We start from the raw sequence: 21,651 nt of genomic DNA, 5'->3' as shown, positions 1-21,651 counted from the left end.
GGCGATTCTGTTAAATAAACATTCACAACTTTGTGAATAGGGAACAAATAATGTAATAAAAGGGGAAATATGATATTTGTAGAAAATAGCAGAATATAATAATGAGGATAATAAATCAGAAATGGAGGTTGAGGGAAGTCCAAGGGGGGGGGGAGGGAGAGATGTTATGTAAATTGTATGTTATAAGTATATTTGTAATGAGAAAAAAAGAAAATTATTTTTTAAATTTTTTTTAAAAAGGAATGGGTGATTCTGGGGGAACTGTTGGCAATGCCAAACACCAACAAAGGCATTTGCAGCCCCAGATTGACAAAACACACACTGCGAGCTGAAAGACAACAAAAGGGCTACTCTTTGAAGTTCAAAATGTTTTATTAACATTCTACGAGAAAGTTTCCGTTCACTACCGAAGCACAAAGAAGCTCGAGCAAAGTTCTCACCTTGCTCTTTCCCCCCCTAAGCCAAGATAAAAAAGAAACTTCTTTTAAAATTTAAAATAAGCTTTATACAAATCAGCCCTATATACATTCCCCCCACCTTTCTCTCCTTATCTATTATACAAGGCGACATAAATAGCAACCTTGACACTGTACAACATTAGAGAATGCTTATTAAAATTGCAGCTCTTTGTTTAAAAAATAACAACTCCCCCAGCTTTATTGTTTTTTTAAAATCCAAGGTGGATTTGTTTTTTTCTTCTTCTTTAAAAAATAAGCTTTCCTCTCTGACAATAGCTTAACATGATGCAAGTAGAGCAACACTTAAGACAAATTTTCACTTTCTTTTTCAAAAATAACAATAACTTAAATTATTCCCAAAGTATTTTAAATATCTCCCTCAATTTTTAAAATAAACATTTATCCGCCATCCAACCCCTTACAAACCCTAATGTGAAGGTCAAGAGGTATAAATTCCCAAGCCAAATATTTTAATTCTTGGGGTAATTCTGAAGCATCTCTAAAAGGGTTAAGATTTCTCTTTCTTTTCTGAACTGGGATTTTGGTTTGTTTTATTTGGCTGAAAGGGAACCAAGAATCTGGTCCCATGGAACACAATAATAAACAGGTCTATCAAAATAAAACAAAAAACATGAGTTCAGTAGAGATCGACTCCTATGAAAGTGGGCACAGAACTATACGGGTTGCCATATTTCAAGAAACAAAAGGTTTTGGGAAAGTTGAGATTTTGGGGGGATATTGCCCAAAGAAAGTTATCGAGCTTTTCTGGGGAAAGTTTCAAAAAACCCGGACATTTTTATGACAGCCTGAAAGGAACTCAGAAGCTGTTTTGTACTGAGTTTTATACCAATGACTCAGTTTGGTCCTTAACAGAGATGGGGAACTTATGGTCCACCAAGATGCTGTTGTCTCTGACTCCCATCAACCCCAGTTAGCACAACCAACATTGGGAGGACCACTAGTTCCCCATATCCATGCAACAGAGTTTCAGACTGGGGAGATTCCCAGCGCTATAGCTGGAAGTGCCAGGATTCAACTATGGGACTTTCCCAATACAAGACATGTTGCTCTGTCACTGAGTTATACAGCCCATCTCCTAACCTGATGTAAACATGGAATAACCCACGATAATTTGGGCCAGGTTCCCTCTCCCCATGCCTTCCTCCCAGCCACCATACCACTCCACAACACCGACTGGTGTAAAGCAAGGACCCAAACATTTGTCCTTCCAGTCCCGTGTAAGCTGAATGCCCTCTTGCGTAACTTTTGTTAAAAAAAAAGAGGTAGCGCAGATGGGCAGTGTCATAAAGGAGATCAGAATCTTTCACACACACACACCATGGCAAATAGGTCTGTCAGGGGTTAGCTCAGTTGGTTAGAGCATGAGACTCTTAATCTCAGGGTCGAGAGTTCGAGCCCCACAACGGGCAAAAGATTCCTGCATTGTGGGGGGTTGGACTAGATAGATGACTCTTGCGGACCCTTCCAGCTCCATATTGGTCCATATTAAACCTGGACTAATGTTCCTGGGATCAGAACTTTTCTTCCTGCATTGGGATTTTTATCCTCAGTTTATTCCCAGTTGAAGAACTGGGTCTAAGCCCACCTGTTTGGCTTTCCTAATCCAGAGGGCTCCTGGAGTAAACCTGAAATAGCCACTAGTGAGATCAGAATTGGTCCTTTCCATCACAGCTGTCTCAACTTTCCCCCTGTTCTCTTTGACCACAAGCTCTCCAGCACTATGTTAACACTGCACACCAGAAGGGGGAACCTTTGACCTTTCGGATGTTGATGAACTACAGTTCCCATCAGTCCCAGCAAGGGATGATGGGAGTTGTAGTTCAGCAACATCCGAAAGGTCAAAGGTTCTCCACACCTGCTATATGCTGCCCAGTTTTGTAAAACAGTCATGCATATTTCTAAGGAATTGGCTTTCATCCTAAATTTATTATGTGTGTGTGTTTATAGCTGTGACAATGTTTACTTGCCCCCACCATCTCCTAAATGTTCCTTAAATTAAAAAAATAATAAAAATTCTAGCTGGATATTATTTCCGGGAGGTCATGTAGGAATAGAGAGAGGGGGGTTCGTTAGACTGCCCCCATTCCCCAAATGAATGGACGAATAACAACAGAAATCCTGCTCCTGTCATAAATGACACCGATCTGACTTTGAAACCTTGCCAGATCCTTCAGAGCTCTCCAAGGAGATCCCTCTCTGAATCACTTTGCTTGGGAAAGTGAGCAAACAACACAAAATCAACAAAACAAGAGGAAGGTAAAGAAAACCAGTTGTATACTTTCTTCTCGGGAAGCTGGGGCGGTGCTGTGTGTGACGTTGGGCTTCTCTCCAACCAAGCAGAGAGCCTTCTGACTGAAGCTGGCGGTGATGGTGGTGGTGATGATGATGATGGAGAACTGCCTACAGATAAACGACGCAGGAAGTTGAGGAGGTTGGTCACGTAGGGCGGGTGAAACCAATTTGGCTGAGATACAACATGGACTATGAGCTTTCCTCCCTCCCTCCCTCCCTCCCGCCCACCTTTCCCTTTCCCTTGTTTTTAGATGGTCTCTCAAAAGTCTTAGCCTTTACTGCAGCTCAGTTGTTCCTGAGATGGGATGGAATGTGTACATGTCCTGCAAAACACATCAAAGAGTTTTGACTTGTCGCTGTCTGTCTGTTTCTCCCTCCTCTCTCTCCTTCATTCCTTTTTTCCTGCTCCACTGGTTTCATCAAGGAGGCAAAGGAGGTTAATATACCGCTCCAGGATTGGGAGGAGGCCCTGGAGATGGGTGATGCATAGAGCCAGGAGTGGGAGGAGGTCCTTGCTGTAAGTGAGGCCCGCTCAGGTTCTGATGATGGTACCAGGGGCTGTGCTCCTCCAGGTAGCTTGGTGGGGAGTTATAGGAGAGTGGCTGAGGGAGCTGGCTCCGGCCGGCTGGGTTGTTGTTGTTGCTGCTGTTGTTATTGTTGTTGTGGGTGTTACTGTCCCAGAGGGTGGGAGATGGCGGAGAATTGCAAGCCATGGAGTCACTGTTATTGGGACTGTGTTCCAAGGGGACCTCTCCATTCTTGTACAGTTTCTTGAACTTGGACCTTCGGTTCTGGAACCAGATTTTCACCTGAGAATAAAGAGAGAATGAAACATGAAAAAGAAGAAAAGGTTTCACAGCTGTGTGGTAGGACTGAGAGCTTCATCTGTGGCACTCTGTGCTCTGAAATCAGGGTATGGGGTGGAAATAATAATAATAATAATAATAATAATAATAATAACAACAACAACAACAACAACATAGTATTTATACCCCACCTATCTGGCTGGGCTTCCCCAGCCACTCTGGGCGGCTTCCAACAAAATATTAAAATACAGTAATGCATCAAACATTAAAAGCTTCCCTAAACAGGTCTGCCGTCAGATGTCTTCTAAAAGTCTGGTAGTTGTTGTTCTCTTTGACATCTGATGGGAGGGCGTTCCACAGGGCGGGTGCCACTACCGAGAAGGCCCTCTGCCTGGTTCCCTGTAACTTGGCTTCTCGCAGTGAGGGAACTGCCAGAAGGCCCTCAGCGCTGGACCTCAGTGTCTGGGCAGAAGACATCCCTACCATGGACTCCTGAATGGAGAGAGTTGTCACCACTCCTTCTTGGTCGATGTGGTGGAGCACATGCTTTGCATGTTCCAGGTTCAACCCCTGGTTTCTCAAGTTTGGGTTGGGAAATACCTTTTCCTGAAACCCTGGAGAGATGCTGCCAATCAGTGTGGGCAATACTGCGGTAGATGGATCAGTGGTCTGCTTTTGTTATAATGCATCTTCCTATGTTGAGTGCTCACTTATCCCAGATCATGTCAACCTTAGAATGCCAAAGAAGAGGTGGATCTCAACCAAGACAATGTACCACCATCTAAAATACACATTCAGTGGCATGGCCCCAATCCATGGCCCCAATTTCATGCACAGGAGGCAAGAGGTGGCCTATGCCTCTTATTTTCCCAACTGCATTTCTAGAGATGATCATGGAAGCTCCCATCAATCGAGGGGAAGTTCTTTTTGAGTGGTGTGTAGAATAGATGTCAGAGGGAAAAGAAGGACTGGAAAGACCCACTTGGTGTACTTAATATAGAATTTTGGAATTGGGTTGTAGCTCTACAAACTGTTAGCGCTTCTAAGAGCTCCACACTGTACCAGGCAGAGACCCCCACACCCAGAGACCACTGTTGCCTAGAACTCAGAAGAACTGGGACTTCGGCCTTCTACAGAGTTGCTCCATCACAATGAGCCAGGATTTAACCCGAGCCAAAGCTTGTCAGCTTTCAGTCATTGCATTTCTTTTCCAGCCTAATCTCAGCCTGGGAAGACATGGAGAAACAACATTTGCACCTCTGTACGGTTCATGCTTTGAGTTACCACAGCAAAAGACATCTCTGGAATTGTGATGGGACTTCCGAGAATGTACCACCTCTCCTTCTGTTTCCAAAGAAATAAATTGTTTCCAAGAGGAAGCTGTCCTCAGGCAGAAGTGCCTGGTTGAGACGAAGGCAGAATGCATAAATTCCACACGTGGTCAAAGAGTTCAGACGAAGCAAGGGGAAAATGCCCCTCTTCCAAGTAGGAGCGGGGGAATCTGTGGCCATCCAATTGTTGTTGGGTTCTCAACTCGGTCCGAGCCAGAATGGTCAATGTTCAAGGATGATGGGAGTTGGCCTCTAAAAGCATTTTGCAAGGCCACAGGCTCCACATTCCTGCTTTAACTGTAGTCTAGACTCCTTGGACTCAAGGTAAAATGAAATAATAAATATATTTTCCCAAAACGTCCCCACCCCCCATGTCACACTCCCTAGAAGAGGTGCCACATCTACCCGATTTGCCAAAACAATCGCCCTTTCCCCATCAAAACTGATCTTTCGAGAAGTCTTGATGACAAGCTCTTTCGGAACGTTTTTTTTTTACAAGTCCTCTTGGGCTGGGAGGACTGAGGTGACGAAACTTAGGGCAGGGCTGGGAGGGCGGCCTAGCTGGCTTGGAGCCTTTCCGATAGTGCTCTGAGGGCTGCGGTGATGACTTCACACGCGCCCCACTTTGGAGAAAGAGCTGAGGAGCAGCGAAAGAAAGTGGGTGGTAGGTGGGGAAGGAAGAGGCAAGGGAGGAAAGACTAGAGAGGGAGAGAAACTCCTGGGAGTCAAAACAAGGAAGGAGGAAAGATTAGGACTCCTTTGTGCCTGGTTGGGAAATAGCCATCTTTGTGGGAGGGAGGAGGGAGGGTGATTTCTCCCCCAAGGTGGTGACTGACGCTGCAAACCTGGCAACGGGTTCCTAGGAGCAAAGTCATCTTCCAGTCTTCCAAATTGCAGCCTTCGGTATTTGTTGCCTGTCAATTAATTAATTCGCAAACGGATAGATTGCTAGGTCACGAAGGACTGAGCACGTTACCTGAAGTCAGCCAAAGTTCTCACAGCGTGTGGTTGCATTAGAGGGCAAGGGGAAATTGCGTATTAGAGTCTGTGCAAGCTGGCTGTAATTAAGGAACACACACACAATGGGAAAGGCCCTTTCCAAAGGCCAAAGGGCCCAATCCACCAGCACATTCTCCCTGCGAGCTCCGCTGAAATGAATGAGAAGCTAGGGCACGACTGCAAATCGTGACCCCTTAATAGTGTTCCAAAATAGGCAGCAGTCCTATATACAGTGGGAAGTAATTTTGGGACTTCCATCTGACTGCAGATGTCTAAGACTGAACTGTTAGTGGTCCAGGACCAACAAGGAAGGAGCAAAGTGAAAAAGAAGTCACTACGCTCTTTTCGGAGAAAAGGAGATGCCAAGACAGAAGCAGAAAGAAAAGCGCCAGGGTCATGTCCACAACACACACCCTTTCCCCTAAAGGAATCCTGGGAATTGTAGTTCGCCAAGGGTGCTACAGCTCTGTGCGAAGTAAACTACAGCCCCCAGAATTCTTGCGGGGGGAGCTGTACCCTTTATGGCGTGGCTGCCTGACAGATCAGCTCGATTTCCAAATCCAAAGAGGCATTTCCAAAATCAACCAAGATTAAAGAAACAGCTCCCCCTCATGTCCAAAGAAAAATCAATTGGGGCTGGTGTGTGTGTGTGTGTGTGTGAGAGAGAGAGAGAGAGAGAGAGAGAGAGAGAGAATCAAGCCTTTGAAGAGGTCCCACTAAAAACAGTTCAGAACAGTTGTGTTCAGGACGGGTGCTCCTCATGTGTGAAAGTTTTTTATTTTTGCAGGGTTCACTCAACATCATCAAAATGTCAGTATTTATTCCCTGCCCCCCCACCCCCCGGCCAATTTGGACCAGATTTGCTCTTGGGGGGGGGGAATCCATTCAGGTTTTTAGAAGAGGTCCCACTAAAAACAGTTCAGAACAGTTGTGTTCAGGACGGGTGCTCCTCGTGTGTGAAAGTTTTTTATTTTTGCAGGGTTCACTCAACATCATTAGCATCAAAATGCCAGCCTGTATTCCCCACCCCCGGCCAATTTGGACCAGATTTGCTCTTTGGGGGGAGGGAATCCATTCAGGTTTTTAGAAGAAGGAGAAGAAGGAGAAGGAAAGAGAGAAGGAGAAGGAGAAGGAGAAGGAGAAGGAGAAGGAGAAGGAGAAGGAGGAGAAGAAGAAGAAGAAGAAGAAGAAGAAGAAGAAGAAGAAGAAGAAGAAGAAGAAGAAGAGGAAGAAGATGATTGTTGCCAACTATCTGTTATCTCAGTGTCACATTTGCAAATTAAGCCTCCTGTCTGGAAGCACTGTGAATCTATCGATGACGGCACCTTCTTCATTTCAGAGCATCTTAGCTCTGAAAAGCTTCCTAAAATGACCAGGCACACCCATCAGATCCTCTCCCAGCCTCTGCACACTTTTGGACAACAAACACTGTTCAGCCTCGTAAGGAGGTCAGAAACACCCAACCTATAAATCCTAGTGACATCTCGAGCAAAACAAGAAGAACGGATGCATTCATTTTGGGGAAGGGATCCTGGGCTTTCAGCTACAGAGCTCATTTGGTGAGATATCTATTACAGGGTGAACCTCCAGCCCTCTGGATGCCAATAGACTCCAATTCCCATCCCAAGCGAACTTGGGAACTCCCTACCTGTTGACATTAAGCAGGTGCCTTCACTATCATATTTTCATTCATAAAGTCATTCATAAAGACATTTTTGTTTAGACGTGTCTACCCAGGTGCTTCAAAAGTTGGGGTAATTTTAATCTGTTTTAGTATTTTAATTTTTGAACGCTTTAAAGCAGGGTTGTGTTTCCCCCCTCAATTTTATTGTTTGACCTTTTTGTAAACCACTTTGATGCTTTTTAGCAGGAAGCAGTGTATAAATTTCATGAAATGAAATTAAATAAACAATAGGAGTTATAGGATTATAGAACCATAGAGTTTGAGGCCCATCTGGTCCAAGGTTTTTCTGTTTTGCAGCTGTGCGATTTGTGCTCCTATTGTACAGTGGTACCTCGGAAGTCGAACGTAATCCGTTCCGGAAGGATGTTCGACATCCAAAACGTTCGATTTCTGAGGCGTGGCTTCTGATTGGCTCTTGCAATCGGAAGAGCCAATCGGAACCCACTAGTCTGCCACGTCGGATGTTCGGCTTCCGAAAAACGTAACATTTACTTCTTTTTTTTGACATCCGGGAGCCAAAACATTCGGCAACAGAGACGATCAATAACTGAGGTTTGATTGTATTGGCTACAAACAATAAAACTGATTGATTGATCTGGTCCAACCCCTTGTGGTGCAAGAATACAGGGATCAAACCTGCAACCTTGGCGTTATCAGCACCATGCTGTAGCCAACTGAGCTAGTCCAACAACAACTGGAGGGCCACAGGTCCCCCCTGACCACCTTGTGGGCCTTATTTATTGGGGTCAAATCTTAAGAAAAGCTCAAAAACTTTGGGGTACAATCCTAAAAAAAGCTCAACAACTTTGGCTGGCCCCCCACCCATGTTCACTTCATCAAATATGGCCCTCTTTTTTAAAAGTTTGGGCCAGAATAATGGGAACTGTAGTTTATCAGTCCCCTTAACTGCAGTTCCAAGGATTCTTGTGTGTGGAGGGGTGTTATTTAAATGTGCATATGCAGCCTTAGTAATAACGTGGAATATTTTACGATCATGGAACGGCAAGGGACCTTGGACAAGCCTCCAAGCTCATCCCAACCCGGCCACCCAGTGTGTCTCTTGAGCAAACAACAGGTACACCCTAAGCAAGGAGTTTCAGATGACTCAGGCAAGCGAGCCAAGCCAAGCGCCCTCCTGCAGGAGACAAATAAACACCAGCCTAGCCAACAGGACCTTGGGGAAAATTCCTGCCTCAATGATCACACGGCTACCAGTGAGCAAAACGGCAAAAAGCTCCCGGCGACTCAGGGGAGTGAGCCAAGTGCTACGTTGCACCAAATTAGGGGGGGAAGGGGGTCACTAACCAATGTGTGACCCCGGGGAGTCACCTGACCACCATGAGGCTGTGTCAGTGTCATCCCACCCACAACATGCACCCTGAGAACATTTTGCTGGGGGCAAGGGTGAGTGTTCTCAGGTGGCCATGAGCGTGTTACATCGCCGCATCGTTCTTGGCGGTATCAGGCAGCCCAGAAGCACGCCAGCTTGCTGCCTTATTTAGATCGCGGCAATTAAGAAGGCCAACCTTTTAAAAGAGAGGGAGCTTTGCTGTCATCAAAGTGCTTGGCCAACCTTGCGTTCCATCTTCGCTTCTTCTCCCCGACTGACCTGCTTAACAGGGATAGTCTAAGTGAGGAGGAAATAAACATTCAAGGCTTCGTGTCCGAAGGTGGGAGGGATGAAGCGAAGGAAACCAAGATGGCTGGCTGGAGGAGACATGCAGGAATTCGGCATTGATGCTCGTGAATTTAAAGACGAAAGTTTTCTTTAAAAAAAAAAAAAGATTTTGAAGGAACTAAGATCTTAAGAGTCAAAATGTCAGGGCTAGGGTGTGGAACAGCAGCTGTAACTGGTAATGCACTTGAACGGGATGGAGTTGGGAGAATATTTTTATTTACTTATTTAAGGCCTTTATATACCGCTTAGGTAAAGGTAAAGCAGTGTAGATTAAAATAAATCAAGGCATCTTGTCCAATGCCCTGCAAGGCAGGGATCTCCACTAAAGCATCCATGACAGACGGCCATCCAATCTCTGCTTAGACCATACAGATAATTTTTAAAATCATCATAAAGCCAAACACCAATCTGATTTATATATTGTATATCAATCAAGGGTGGGGGAATTATTATCCTGAAGATGTTGTTGGACTCCAGTACACATCAGCCCCAGCTGGCCTGACCAGGACTTTGGCATGATGTGAGTTGTAGCTCGACAACATCTGGTGAACCACCTCTGGTTTATACTATTCTCACAATTTTGAATTATTTTTTTATACCACATTTCTAATTATACACGTTGTTCCAATTACACTTCTTCTTCCTCAAGGAAATTTATCCTGTTGAAGAAGAAATGTCCCTAACATTTTTCAGTCTCAAGATTTTAGATCCTGTAGTAAAATAAAACAAAAACTTCACCTGCTTAAATTCACGAGGAAATTCAATTTCAGCTCAGCCAAGCTCGTCTCTCCCACAAAATAAATACTTGCTTTCAATCCTAGGGAACCATCTGTATGTGTGATGGGGGGGGGGGTGAGGGGTGGGATCCGGCCCACGTAAGGTTTTATAAGGTGAAGAATCCTTTGAATCTTTGCTTTTTGCTGAGCTATTTTAGCACAGCTAATTGTAAGAATGGGTAAACTGGTCTTGCGGATGCGGGTAGCTGGATCCTGTACTTTCCATCACCACCCAGGGAAAACCTTTGAGAAGCAGGTTATGCTGGGAAGAGGAGCTGAGCGCAATCTCCAATTGCATGTGAGAGCATTTGTGAGCAACCACACGTCTTCAACAAAGCACCCCCCAAAAAAAAAGAATCATGGGAACTGTAGTTTACCCCTCGCTGAGCTACAATTCTTTGGGGGCTACAATTCTTCACATGTTTGGTGCAGGTCTTCTGCTAGAGATCTTTTTGCAGAGGCTTTTTAGAAAGCCATCAATGGAGACGCTCTAGATCTGAGCAGGCGATATACATCACCAAGCAAGGAGCTGGATCAGATAGACCAGGGATGTCCAACAGGTCAATCGTGATCCTGGGAGATAGCTCAGTTGGTAGAGCACGAGGCTGTTCATCTCAGGGTTGTGGGTTCAAGCCCTAGGCTGGGCAAAAGACTCCTGCATTGCGGGGGGTTGGACTAGATGACCCTTGTGGTCCCTTCCAACTCTACAATTCTTTGAGTCTTTGAGGTTTTGGTAGATCACAGTCAATCGCTGGGTCCCTTTCCTTAGCACTGGTAAAATTGAACCCTGCCCTACCCCCTTGCCCTGTCCTCCATTGTTGCAAGATCTGCAACATGGAGTTGCAAGATGGAATTTACTCAGTGAGGCTGTTTGTTTCCCCAGCGATTTGTTGTTGGTTCCTCTTTCCCCCTCAAACCCCTTTAAAAAAAGGGCTCTTCCATAAAAAAAGCTCAACAACTTTGAACAAAAAGGGGGGTAGATCACTGCCAGTTTTTAATTCTGTAAGTAGATCGCAGTCTCTTGGGAGTTGGCCACCCCTGATAGGCCATAAGGCTTTTGCACAACTCCATGATGCCATGCCTTTATCTTTTACCAGGCATAGGCAAACTCCGGCCCTCCAGATGTTTTGAGACTACAATTCCCATCATCCCTGACAGCTGGTCCTGTTAGCTAGGGATGATGGGAATTGTAGTTCCAAAACATCTGGAGGGCCGGAGTTTGCCTACGCCTGATCTTTACTATACAAGTTCCGAAACAGAACCCTGGGCTTGGAAAGATTCCGATTCTGAGCCTTGATTGGCGCGGGAGACGAGAAGGACTGCTCCAAACCCATCTCTGTGGTTGCACCAGATAAGAGGTCAGCGACTCTTCAAGTCACCCTGCTCCTCCTTGCCTCGATAGCCGCCGCCTTCCAGCCAGAGCTTGGCGTAAACAGCGGAAGTTGCATGACTGCTATTATGTCCTCATGCCTCTGCCTCCCCAAATTGCAGCTGGAGTAATTGGGTCAAATTGCTTCTGGCGTCGGACGTCCTACTGGAGAGGGCCTAGCAAAGTTTCCAGGCAGTTTGCTATAGAATATATATATATATATATATATATATATATATATATATATGAGAGCGAGAGAGCGAAAGCTGAACAATGATATGAGCCTTCTGTGGGCAGTTCTGCAACTTTGCAATACGTAAAACTTTTATCTCCATGTGCTTTAAAGGGCAGGCAGTCTATTTAGGCAATTCTAAACAATACAAAGGATCACTCCTAAGCGTTTACCTGAAAGCAGGCCTGTGGTTATCTGCACACTGTACATCATGATGCAACACCTGCACTTTTAATAGTGGCGTTGAAGGAGGAATTTCAGCAGCTGGATTTTGCATACCAAGCTACACCTGCTGAAATTCCCTCTTCTGCACAACAATTAAAGGCGCAAGAGCCCTGCCCCCTTTTTTTACATCTGGGCACCCAGCTATATTGCCTACTCAGAAGTAAGACCCATTGAGCTCAATGGGTTTAGGCGGGCTTTGCAATCCACACTAAGCTGAGGAATGGATGGGCCTTTACTGGCTGGGAGTGAGGCCCACTGAACACAGCGAAACATCCTTCTCATGTAGATTTGCATGGTTAAGTTTCACAGGAATAACCGACTGAGTTTTACTTACAATAAAATGTCTACCAGATAAGGCCAGAGAGCTAAGTTTAGGCAATCTTCCAGCTTTGGGGTTTTAACTTAGGTTTCGATGCGGCCAAATGCCACCGGGCCTGTTTCTGATTTCCAGACAGCAATTAATTTCACGGGCAGAGTTCGAATCCAGAACTCTGACACGAAACCCCTGCCAGGTATATGAAGAGACGCTAGTGGGAAAGTGAGTGGTGAAAGGAAGGCACTCTGCACATGCTTAAAGGCAGTCTGGTCCTAATGACAACAGGTTCCAGTGAGCCTTGGCTCAACTTAAAACCTTTCTGTTGAGTTTTATCCTGGGGAAATCGAACAAGAAGCCAGAATTGTACAGTTAAACCCTGACATCTAGGCAAACACTGATTTCATCTCCCAGATGTTGTGAAGCAGTACTTGCCAATCTTGCTTTATTCAGTATTCTGCATCATTGTATCAGAAGGAACCCAAGTGCTATTTAAGCCAAACCCCATAATATTCTTACCAACTCTCCATTACTGTTCCCATCCAAACTCCTTAAAAGTCACATTAAAGGCTAAGAAGGGGCATCAAAAGTCCTTTAAATGGTACAACCTGGCCTCCTGTCATGCCTAAGAGACAGATGGCCTAATCCTGCTACTTGCCATAGCTGTCTTAAAAAGCAGATTTATTTTATTGCAGATTCATGCTGATTTGCTTGCAGGGAGGTCAGATGCTGCTGCATCAAAGCAAAGCAAATGTTACCCCACACTTCGCAGCACAATTTCCCATCACGTATCACAAAGAGTCCAATTTAGGGAGGGGGGGAGGCCAGGCTTGTTGCTCAAGACTTCCCAGCCAACTATGATTGTGCAACCTAAACCGGCTGGTACTTGTGATTGAATCCCACCCAAAAATAGCAAGCTTCTGGAAGCACCCAGAGACTTTTTGGCCTCCAAAAAGCAAAGACAGGCGGAGAAGCTTCCGTTGCTCAGGAAACGTGCCAAATTCACCCAGAAGAATCGGAGGACGGGGGTAGCCCTACAAAGGCAACTCAGATATCACTTGGGGAACCGGAAATAGGACTGTCTACATTTAAAAGAAAATCTTTATAGCAAGCAACCTTTGCCGATTAGAACTGAAATTATGGTACAGCACGGGAGGTTAAGCCTTTCAAGAGCACTATTTTCCTGATCAAAATACCGTATTTTTTGCTCTATAAGACTCACTTTTTCCCTCCTAAAAAGTAAGGGGAGATGTGTGTGCGTCTTATGGAGCAAATGCAGGCTGCGCAGCTATCCCAGAAGCCAGAACAGCAAGAGGGATTGCTGCTTTCACTGCGCAGCGATCCTTCTTGCTTTTCTGGCTTCTGAGATTCAGAATATTTTTTTTCTTGTTTTCCTCCTCCAAAAACTAGGTGCGTCTTGTGGTCTGGTGCGTCTTATAGAGCGAAAAATACGGTACTATCCCCATTCCACTGCCAAAAACAAAAGACAGAGGTATCATAAAGTTTCTGTATTTGATTTGAGACACACACACACACACTGCTGCAGTTAACACTGCAGGAAATGCGATCTCTGCTTTGGTCCTCCACAGATGACGACTAGCTGAGATTTCAACTGACAGTACAAATCCTTTTGATTGACATCTCCCTCTGTTCAGTGGGGCTTACAGAGCAACCCTACACAGGTTTTCTAAGAAAAAAGTCTGGGCTGAGTTCAAATGCCCTTTCCTGCCCGGTAAGCATGTGTAGGATTGAAACCAGTGAGTGTTGGGCTTTTTTCATCTGCTTTAGACGTTTCAAAAGTCTTTCCCCCCCGTTTTTGTCCTCCCTCCCCTTTGAAAGCTGCAACCACCATTTGCCCAAGGAAACAGATGGTTATCGGCAGTCTAAAAAAAATGACATACAGGCACACACACCTTCCCAGTGCTTTAAACCGTATGGGCAAAAATCCAAGAAAAGGAGAACTATTCACAGCCTGACCCTATTCATGTAAGTTAAGTCCTGCTGGATTCGAGGGGACTGATTCCCAGGTTAAGAATGCAATCCCAAGGATGTCTACTCAGGAGTAAGTGAGGTCAGGATTGCTGCCCAAGGCTCCAGCCCTGCAGCCTGACCCACAATGCATGTTTTGCTAGGGCCGAAGTAATTATGCAGAGTGGCAGTAAAAAAAAAAAAGGGGGGGGGGACATAGCTCAAACGGAGGAAATCAGATGCTGCAATATAATATAGCCACCCATTTCTCTCTTCCTTTCTTTCAGGTTTTTTTTGTTACCCAAGGAGAGTTTGCCTTGAAAAAGATCTGCCCAGCTGTTCCCGTGGCCTACTACTAGATAGCTTGGTGGGCTGAGATCCTGGTAGATCCATCCTCAGCTCAGTCACACTTGGAGCAGCCTTGCGGGAGTTGCTCTTTCTTAACCTTAGCTCCCTCCTCCCTGTAAAATGGGAATAACAACGAGGCAGCTTGCGAGTCTGACCAGACCCTCCAAGTGTCCCCATTTTCCAGGGACAGTACCGGATTTACGAAAGCCGTCCCAGTTTCTGATTTGATCCCAGAATGTTCCGCTTTCCCCTTAGAATGTCCATATTTTCATCGGAGAAATGTTGGAGGGTATGGAATAAGATGCCCCTATTTTCACTGGAGAAATGTCGGAGGGTATGGGATAAGACACCCCTATTTCCATCAGAGAAATATTGGAGGGTATGCTGTTTGGGTGGAGGAGCATGAGAGGCAAATATTTTGTGTCTTAAACAACAGTACACAAAAGACACATGCAAGCCATCCTACTTGGGACATAGTGCCTTCTGCCAACCAACTGTCAACCCAGATATGCAGTCGCTAGTTGGTCCACCAGCTGCTTGTGTTCAGCAGATGTGGGGGACCTGTGGCTTTCCCAGTGGCGTAGCGTGGGTTGTCAGCACCCGGGGCAAGGCAAGTAATTTGCGCCCCCCCGCTGCACTGTCCCTCCCCCAGATAGTCCCTCGCTCTCTCTCCGCACCGCACCACACCGCACGCCTGGCACCCTCCCCTCCACAGTGGGCAGCGACCCGGCGGCTCGGATCAGATTCGCACAGCCAGCACTGCAGTGTGAGAGAGTGAGTGAGCCAGGTAGGGGCAGAGAGCTGCGAGTGCGCCCCCCAGATGTTGCGCCCGGTGCGGCCGGCCCCCCTGCACCCCCCACGCTACGCCACTGGGCTTTCCAGATGTTTCAGAACTAACAAGCCCCATCATCCCTGCCCATTGGTTGTGCTGGCTTGGGCTGCTGTGAACTGTGAGTCCAGCAACACCCGAATTGCCACAAGTTCCCCACACCTCCTCCAGAGGCTACCAAGGAGTTGTTTTCCCAACTTGGCCAACTTCCTCCTCGCAGTTACCCATCAGCACCTCTCAGCTGAGCCTCCCTTGGCCTCAGGAGGAAGAAAGGGACTCTGCCAAAACACAGGAGTTGCGTCGCCACACCTACGTGTTTCCTGCCACCGCCGCCTCTCAGGGCAGTCAGCATTCCGCTCTGGATCACTGAGCCCCAGCCAGAGACGAATGAGTAGGCCTGAGACAGCGGAGGAGCGATGGAGACTTGACTCTTTCCCTTCCGTGCTGCGGCCCATTACTCCAAACCTGTCAATATCATCTAAGCTGATGCCAACACATGATTCCCATGTTATCAGAGCTACTGCTCTCCTCAAAGAGACACCGACATATGTCGCCTTGAGCAGCGGCATAAAAACCCAGACAGCTCTTCTCTGCGATCCCCTCCATCCCAAAACTTTTTGCTGCGATGACACGGAATGCGCAAAAACATTCTAACTGCAGAGGTTGAAAAGTGTGGAATGCTGGCATTCCGCACAGCTTGCCAAGAGAGAGAAGTGAAATATTGGCTGTGTGGGTTAAAACACACACAGACACCCCAAAACAAAACACCCTCACAAATGGCTAGGAACTGGAGGAGCTGAGGAAAATGAGGTCAAAGCGGCAGATAGGGGGGAAACCTGCATGCAGTGCCTAGAGGAGTGGGGAGGGGTGAAGGAAAATACAGCCAGGGGGGCTGAATTTCACATAAAGTTTTGACATGTATCATCAGATTTTCAGCTGCAGGACTCCACTTTTGTAGTACAGTGGTACCTCGGGTTACATACGCTTCAGGTTACAGACTCCGCTAACCCAGAAATAGTACCTTGGGTTAAGAACTTTGCTTCAGGATGAGAACAGAAATCGTGCTCCAGCAGCACGGCAGCAGTGGGAGGCCCCATTAGCTAAAGTGGTGCTTCAGGTTAAGAACAGTTTCAGGTTAAGAACAGACCTCCGGAACGAATTAAGTACTTAACCCGAGGTACCACTGTAATGGATTGGGATTTCAACAGCTGGAAGTCCCAAAGTAATTGGGAAATTGAGAAGAAAGATCAAACACCCAAACACCTGAAACTACTTTTTCTCTTACTGTCCTAAGGTATTTTATTCAAGAGCTGTGAAACTCCTGCTGGGGATCTCCCAACCATCTAGGGCCACTTAAATCCAGCAACTTCCTGAGATTTTGCTGGAGTTCCACGCACATGTCCCTCTCACGCTCCCGTTTCCCTAAACAGAGTCGGAAAGCTAAACAGACCAGGATGTTCTTTTTTCCAATGTGTGCTTGTTTCTACCTGAGTCTGGGTCAGTCCAAGCTGCGCGGCCAACTCTGCCCTCTCTGGCAGCGCCAGGTACTGCGCCTTTTGGAATCTCCTCTGCAAGGCAGCCAGCTGGTAACTCGAGTAGATCGTGCGCGGCTTTCGGATCTTTTTGGGCTTCCCGTTGACCATCCGCACTTCTGGCTCGGGTTCTTCCTTCACTGAGACTGCAGAAAGGGGCAGAGGGGTGGGGGGAAGGCAGAGGAAGAAAGACATCAGAGCACAAAAATAAATAAAACCACAGCGAGTTGCTGGATCGGAACTGGAAAAGGAGTTGCTTTTTATACTTTTGGAGCGGCAAGCTGCCTTTCCGCAGAAGAGTCCAAGTTCTCGGTCTCTGCTGGAAAAGAGAATGAATGAAAGCCTGGCTGAAGAGAACAACGTGCGTTTCTCTAGGACGGCAAAGATCAGCCCTTTGAGAATGGCGGCTCAACAGAAGGGCAGGATAACTGTGATCTCCTCTGGCGACTATTTTATTTTGCTGGGCTGCTCCCCAAAACTCTTAATTTGCCCCCAAGAACCCGCCCGACTTCTGCACACCACGAAAGCGTCTAACTCCCCTCCACTGGTTCCCAGGGGTGCAGAAAACATGAAAATTAGAAAACCAACCTCTGATGTCAAAGACCCACCACACAACCCTATGTGGCCTGATACATATAATGGTACCTCCATCATCCATTCCCCCCAACCCTACCAAGTTCTCAGTCAACAAAGCTTTGTAATCTCCATCTTTTAGGGCTAGATCGGGGAAACGATGTGTGGTTTAAATGGGGTATCTGGAGCATGCTATGGGAAGCAAAGATATAGGGTTGCATCCAACCTGAGTTTCACTCAAAGTCGACCCATAGGAATCATGCATTCCAATTTCGCCCTGTCAATTCATTTCAATCGGTTTACTCTGAGCAGGTCTGGCATTGGGTACGGCATATTGTACACTTGGTTTGAACCAGTCAATTCACCTCTCTGGGGTCTGTACCGCAGAGGTTGCTTCGAGCCAACTGTTGCTTTATTGTCTTGAGACAGAATCAACTTTACCCACAATTATTGGAAAAGACCCTTCTCCTGCCCAGGCTTCTGGGACTCTGTACCATCCTATTCAGTGGAAGCGGAAGAGATTGCACTGAAAATAATCGAACTTCCCATGGTTTTAGCACTTTTCTTTCTCTTCCATTACCCGATATTTTTCTCGTTTTCAATTTTTCCTTCGCTCGGCTTGACTCTGGTTATTTGATCGCTGCCTGGGTTTCTGTATTCAAATTTCCCTTTCTCCCTCTGTTCTAGTCTCAGTTTCTTCACTTTTTCACCTGATGTTTTTAGCATTTCCAGGGCTGAACATGGCTGGACTTTGGCCTAGCCGGCTTTGCTCTGCTTCAAACCTCCTGGCTCACAAAACTTGCCTCCTCCTCCATGTCCTCCCCAGTTTGCCTTTCTAAAACTGTCTCCATTTCTCAGTCTCACTCGTGTATCCACGGATATTTTTTCTCCCTGGCAGGAAGCATTGTCCGGTTACGTGGGGACAGTCGGAACCACACAGCCCCCATGTTCCCTTCCTGAAATATTTGTGGGGAGTGAGGGCGTGAATTAGGCCTCAAACGGCCGGCCAGCATCTCTAGCCTGCTTCACTTAGAAAATCGGCATGCTCAGTTTTGTTGACAGAGAAAGACTTTTCTCACCTTTGCACACCTCCATCCTAAACCCATGGACTTGGAAGCAAGAACTACTATTTTCCATGGAGCTTTTATTTTTATTTTTAATAAAAGAAACATACTGCCTTCTTGCTGACATCTTTTTCTTTTTAAACTTTCCACTTTATTTCCTACGTTTTAATCGGTGATACCAAATCAAATGTCTCTCCTCTTCCAATCATAAGTTGCAAAGTATCTCAAATAAAAAGTTTTGGAGAGGAGGGGGAGAGTAGCCCAGCAAATTCTGCACACCTGTTCGTACACTCACAGAAAATAAATATGTATAAACTTGGAAGAGACGGTCACAGGACAAAATAGTGGTGTTTATTTTTTAAGTGTGCGTGTTGGGGAGGTGAATATTATTTTTCCCTTCAAAAAGTCACAGAATGGGGAGGTGGGTGTGTGTGTACAAAATATCAAACTCTCATTTGAGCAAAAGAAGCTATTGTGATATTGTTGTCAAAGTCACTTGTAGTTTACATAAGAAGAGACAGCAATCAAAAGTCACGGACCGGTTCATGATATTTTTTTATGTAGACTGGGTTACGAAGTTATACTGTCGGGTATTCCTAAACTTGTATCTCTTAAGTGCACTGAAGAAATAGATCTAGGATGGAAAAGCCGCCTTCAGATATTTTTCTCCCCTCTTTCTCGAACTGAGAGAACCGCTTTTAATACCCCTTTGGCCAGGGAAAAAAGTTGTATAACCCGAAGACCTCCATCAATGGCTTTGCTATTTTATGCCAGAATAAAGCCTGCAATGAATTCTTCATATTACATCTTTTATGGCAGAGTCTGAATGTGGCAAATGGCAAGGGAATAAGGAGGGAAAGGATGGAGCAGTAGCCCCCTTGGCTACGCTGTTGTCGCCTCTAACTTGCCAGTGGCCAGAGTTGTGCTTCTGAAAGGGATCACAGAACTGGAAACACCGTTTCAGTCTTTTAACATTGCAGGATAACTTTATGGACGGGACTAGCAATCTGGTTCAAGAGATGCAGAAACGTCTAAGAGCAGCAAGCCCTGAAGTGAATGTTTGTGGATCGAGGGCACTGATTTAGCCTCATCCTAGAAGTTCATGATTCTGGTTCAGTGGGACTACTGGACCCCTCCAGAAAGTGCACTTGTTGTCTAGTGTGACAGAGCAAAAGAGACGTTCCCCGTGTCCAGTTTTCCTGTTCAGTCGTAATACCTTTCTCAGAAGATATTACCAAAGTAGATCCTCCTTCTCTTCTATAAGTAAGAATATTTTCCAAGAGAATGGGAGGGAAGTGATTCCACTTTCTAGGAAGGTCTTAACCTCCCTGAACCCTAAAACTCCCCTTTCTCAATAGTGTCACTAACACACACACACACACACACACACACACACAGAGAGAGAGAGAGAGAGAGAGCTTCTCATACCCTTGACTTCGCTCGCCGGGAACATAAATATTCTCCTTACCTGTTTCTTGACTGGGCAATGGCTGATCCCGGAAAGATCCATACGGCCTGTAGGAAGTGCTGTAGGGGTAATCAGATTTCGGGGAGTACGTCCCAGCACCCCCAATCCCATTGAGGTTAAATTGGGGGTGGTACGCATAATGGTTCATCGGCTGGGTGTACGTTTGGCTGGGATAATACTCGTGCTGGTTATGTGGGGTGCTGTAGTAACCCAGATCCGTGATGGACGACTCGGGGAGCGTTGGGGAGTCCTTGGTGGCCACATGGCAACTCAGGGAGCTGGAGATGTCCGTCAAAATACTGGTGATCTTCTTATCAAAGGATCCACTCATGGTGAGAAGGTCCACGCCGCCGTTGCAAAGGTCCACCAAGTTGGGCAAAAGGAAACCAAGCCCACCCACCCCTAAAAATAAAAGGCTTGCTTGTAGGGTTTGGGGCAGATCTCCTCCTCTTCTTCTTCCTCCTCCTCCTGAGTAGGCTTACTCAGTCATTGCTGCAGTAATAGCTGCTGCTGCTGCTGCTGTTCCAGCCCTCCTCCAGGGAAAATGTGTAAGAAATCCAACCCAGCCAGCTTGCTTAAACCCTTTAATTAGGGAGTAGGGAAGGGTGGATACTGCATTCCGATTGGCTCCAGAAATATTGCCTTGCAGGCAAAACAGACTCTTCCCCCCCCCACTCCCTTCTCTCTTTGCCTTTTCTTTCTTTCCATCTCTCCATACTTCTTTTAATTTTTTTTTTTAAAAAGGAGCGGAGGAGAAAACAAATGCAACCCTTTCGAAGCACACATGCACACACATATTTACATATACATGCCTCTTGGGAGCATGCACAGACACACACATATATATAACACCTTTGGAGAGGAGATGGATTCCCCCCCCCTCACAAAAACCCCCAGGGTGGCTCTCCCTATATCTCCCCCCTTGACTGTGGGAGGGATTAACTGTCTTATAAAGAGGTGCATCCGTTGGGATGGGGAGAGAGGCAGACCTGTTCTGCGTTTGTTCTGTTCTGTTCACCTATGGAGAAGTGTGTTTGGGTGGCGCTGGGCCTGATTTTGGAGGGTCTGTATGCGGCCTCCATCTGTCCCATTCCAGCTGGAATGGCAGAGGCGCACTCCAATTCTACGGGTTTTTGTTTAAATGGTGCACAGAGCATTCTTTATTTGCTTTTAAAGCACTTCACAAACCATTGCCGGCATTATAGTCTGAGGTGGTTGGAACCCCCCCCTTAAATTAAAAGTTTCTACCTGTCCTCAGAGTCCCCTGTGAATTCTCTTATAACACCTGGATACCTTGACGACAGATGTAGCACTTAGTTCACTGGCTAGAGGATGGTGCTGATAAAGCCAAGGTCATGGGTTCGATCCCTGTATGGGTGCGTATTCCTGCTTTGCAGCGGGTTGGGCTAGATGACCCGTGGTGTCCCTTCCAAATTTATGATTCTATCATTCATTTGAAAATTGCTTTCAGATCTTCATTACACACACACACACACCAGATCCAGCACTTGTTCATTTACAAACCGCTTTGCAAATCATCATCATCATTATTATTATGTCTTTACAAATCTTTATTTCACCTCCCGTTCCTCCGACACGTGTACAGTGAATCCCGATTAAATCCGGCTGAAAGGAAAAGGTGGGGTTTAAACAAAGTCGGGACTGATTTCTTTGTTGCCTTTTAT

General features: G+C 46.1%; 1 protein-coding gene across 1 annotated transcript; it reads right to left on the bottom strand.

Annotated features, from left to right (window-relative positions):
* Positions 1-353: 353 nt before the first annotated feature.
* On the bottom strand, positions 354-20,525 carry DLX3 (distal-less homeobox 3). Its single transcript, XM_083408439.1, has 3 exons — positions 19,967-20,525; positions 16,817-17,007; positions 354-3,580 (listed from the first exon to the last, which is right to left on the bottom strand). The coding sequence occupies exons 1-3, from the start codon at positions 20,295-20,297 to the stop codon at positions 3,209-3,211; spliced, it is 894 nt and encodes a 297-aa protein (XP_083264565.1). The 5' UTR covers positions 20,298-20,525; the 3' UTR covers positions 354-3,208.
* Positions 20,526-21,651: the final 1,126 nt, after the last annotated feature.

This window comes from Podarcis tiliguerta, assembly GCF_965153285.1.
Source record: "Podarcis tiliguerta genome assembly, chromosome: 13".
In the NCBI taxonomy this organism is placed as follows: Eukaryota; Metazoa; Chordata; class Lepidosauria; order Squamata; family Lacertidae; genus Podarcis; species Podarcis tiliguerta.
This window is presented reverse-complemented; position numbering and strand designations above follow the sequence as displayed.

Bases quoted from the DNA above. Each gene is read 5' to 3' on its own strand.
- DLX3 (XM_083408439.1), bottom strand. From the start codon at position 20,297: ATGAGTGGATCCTTTGATAAGAAGATCACCAGTATTTTGACGGACATC. The intron at 17,008-19,966 runs GTAAGGAGAATA...CCCTTTCTGCAG, and splicing joins ATTGCCCAGTCAAGAAACAG to TCTCAGTGAAGGAAGAACCC. The intron at 3,581-16,816 runs GTAGAAACAAGC...CTTTATTCTCAG, and splicing joins TTGGACTGACCCAGACTCAG to GTGAAAATCTGGTTCCAGAA.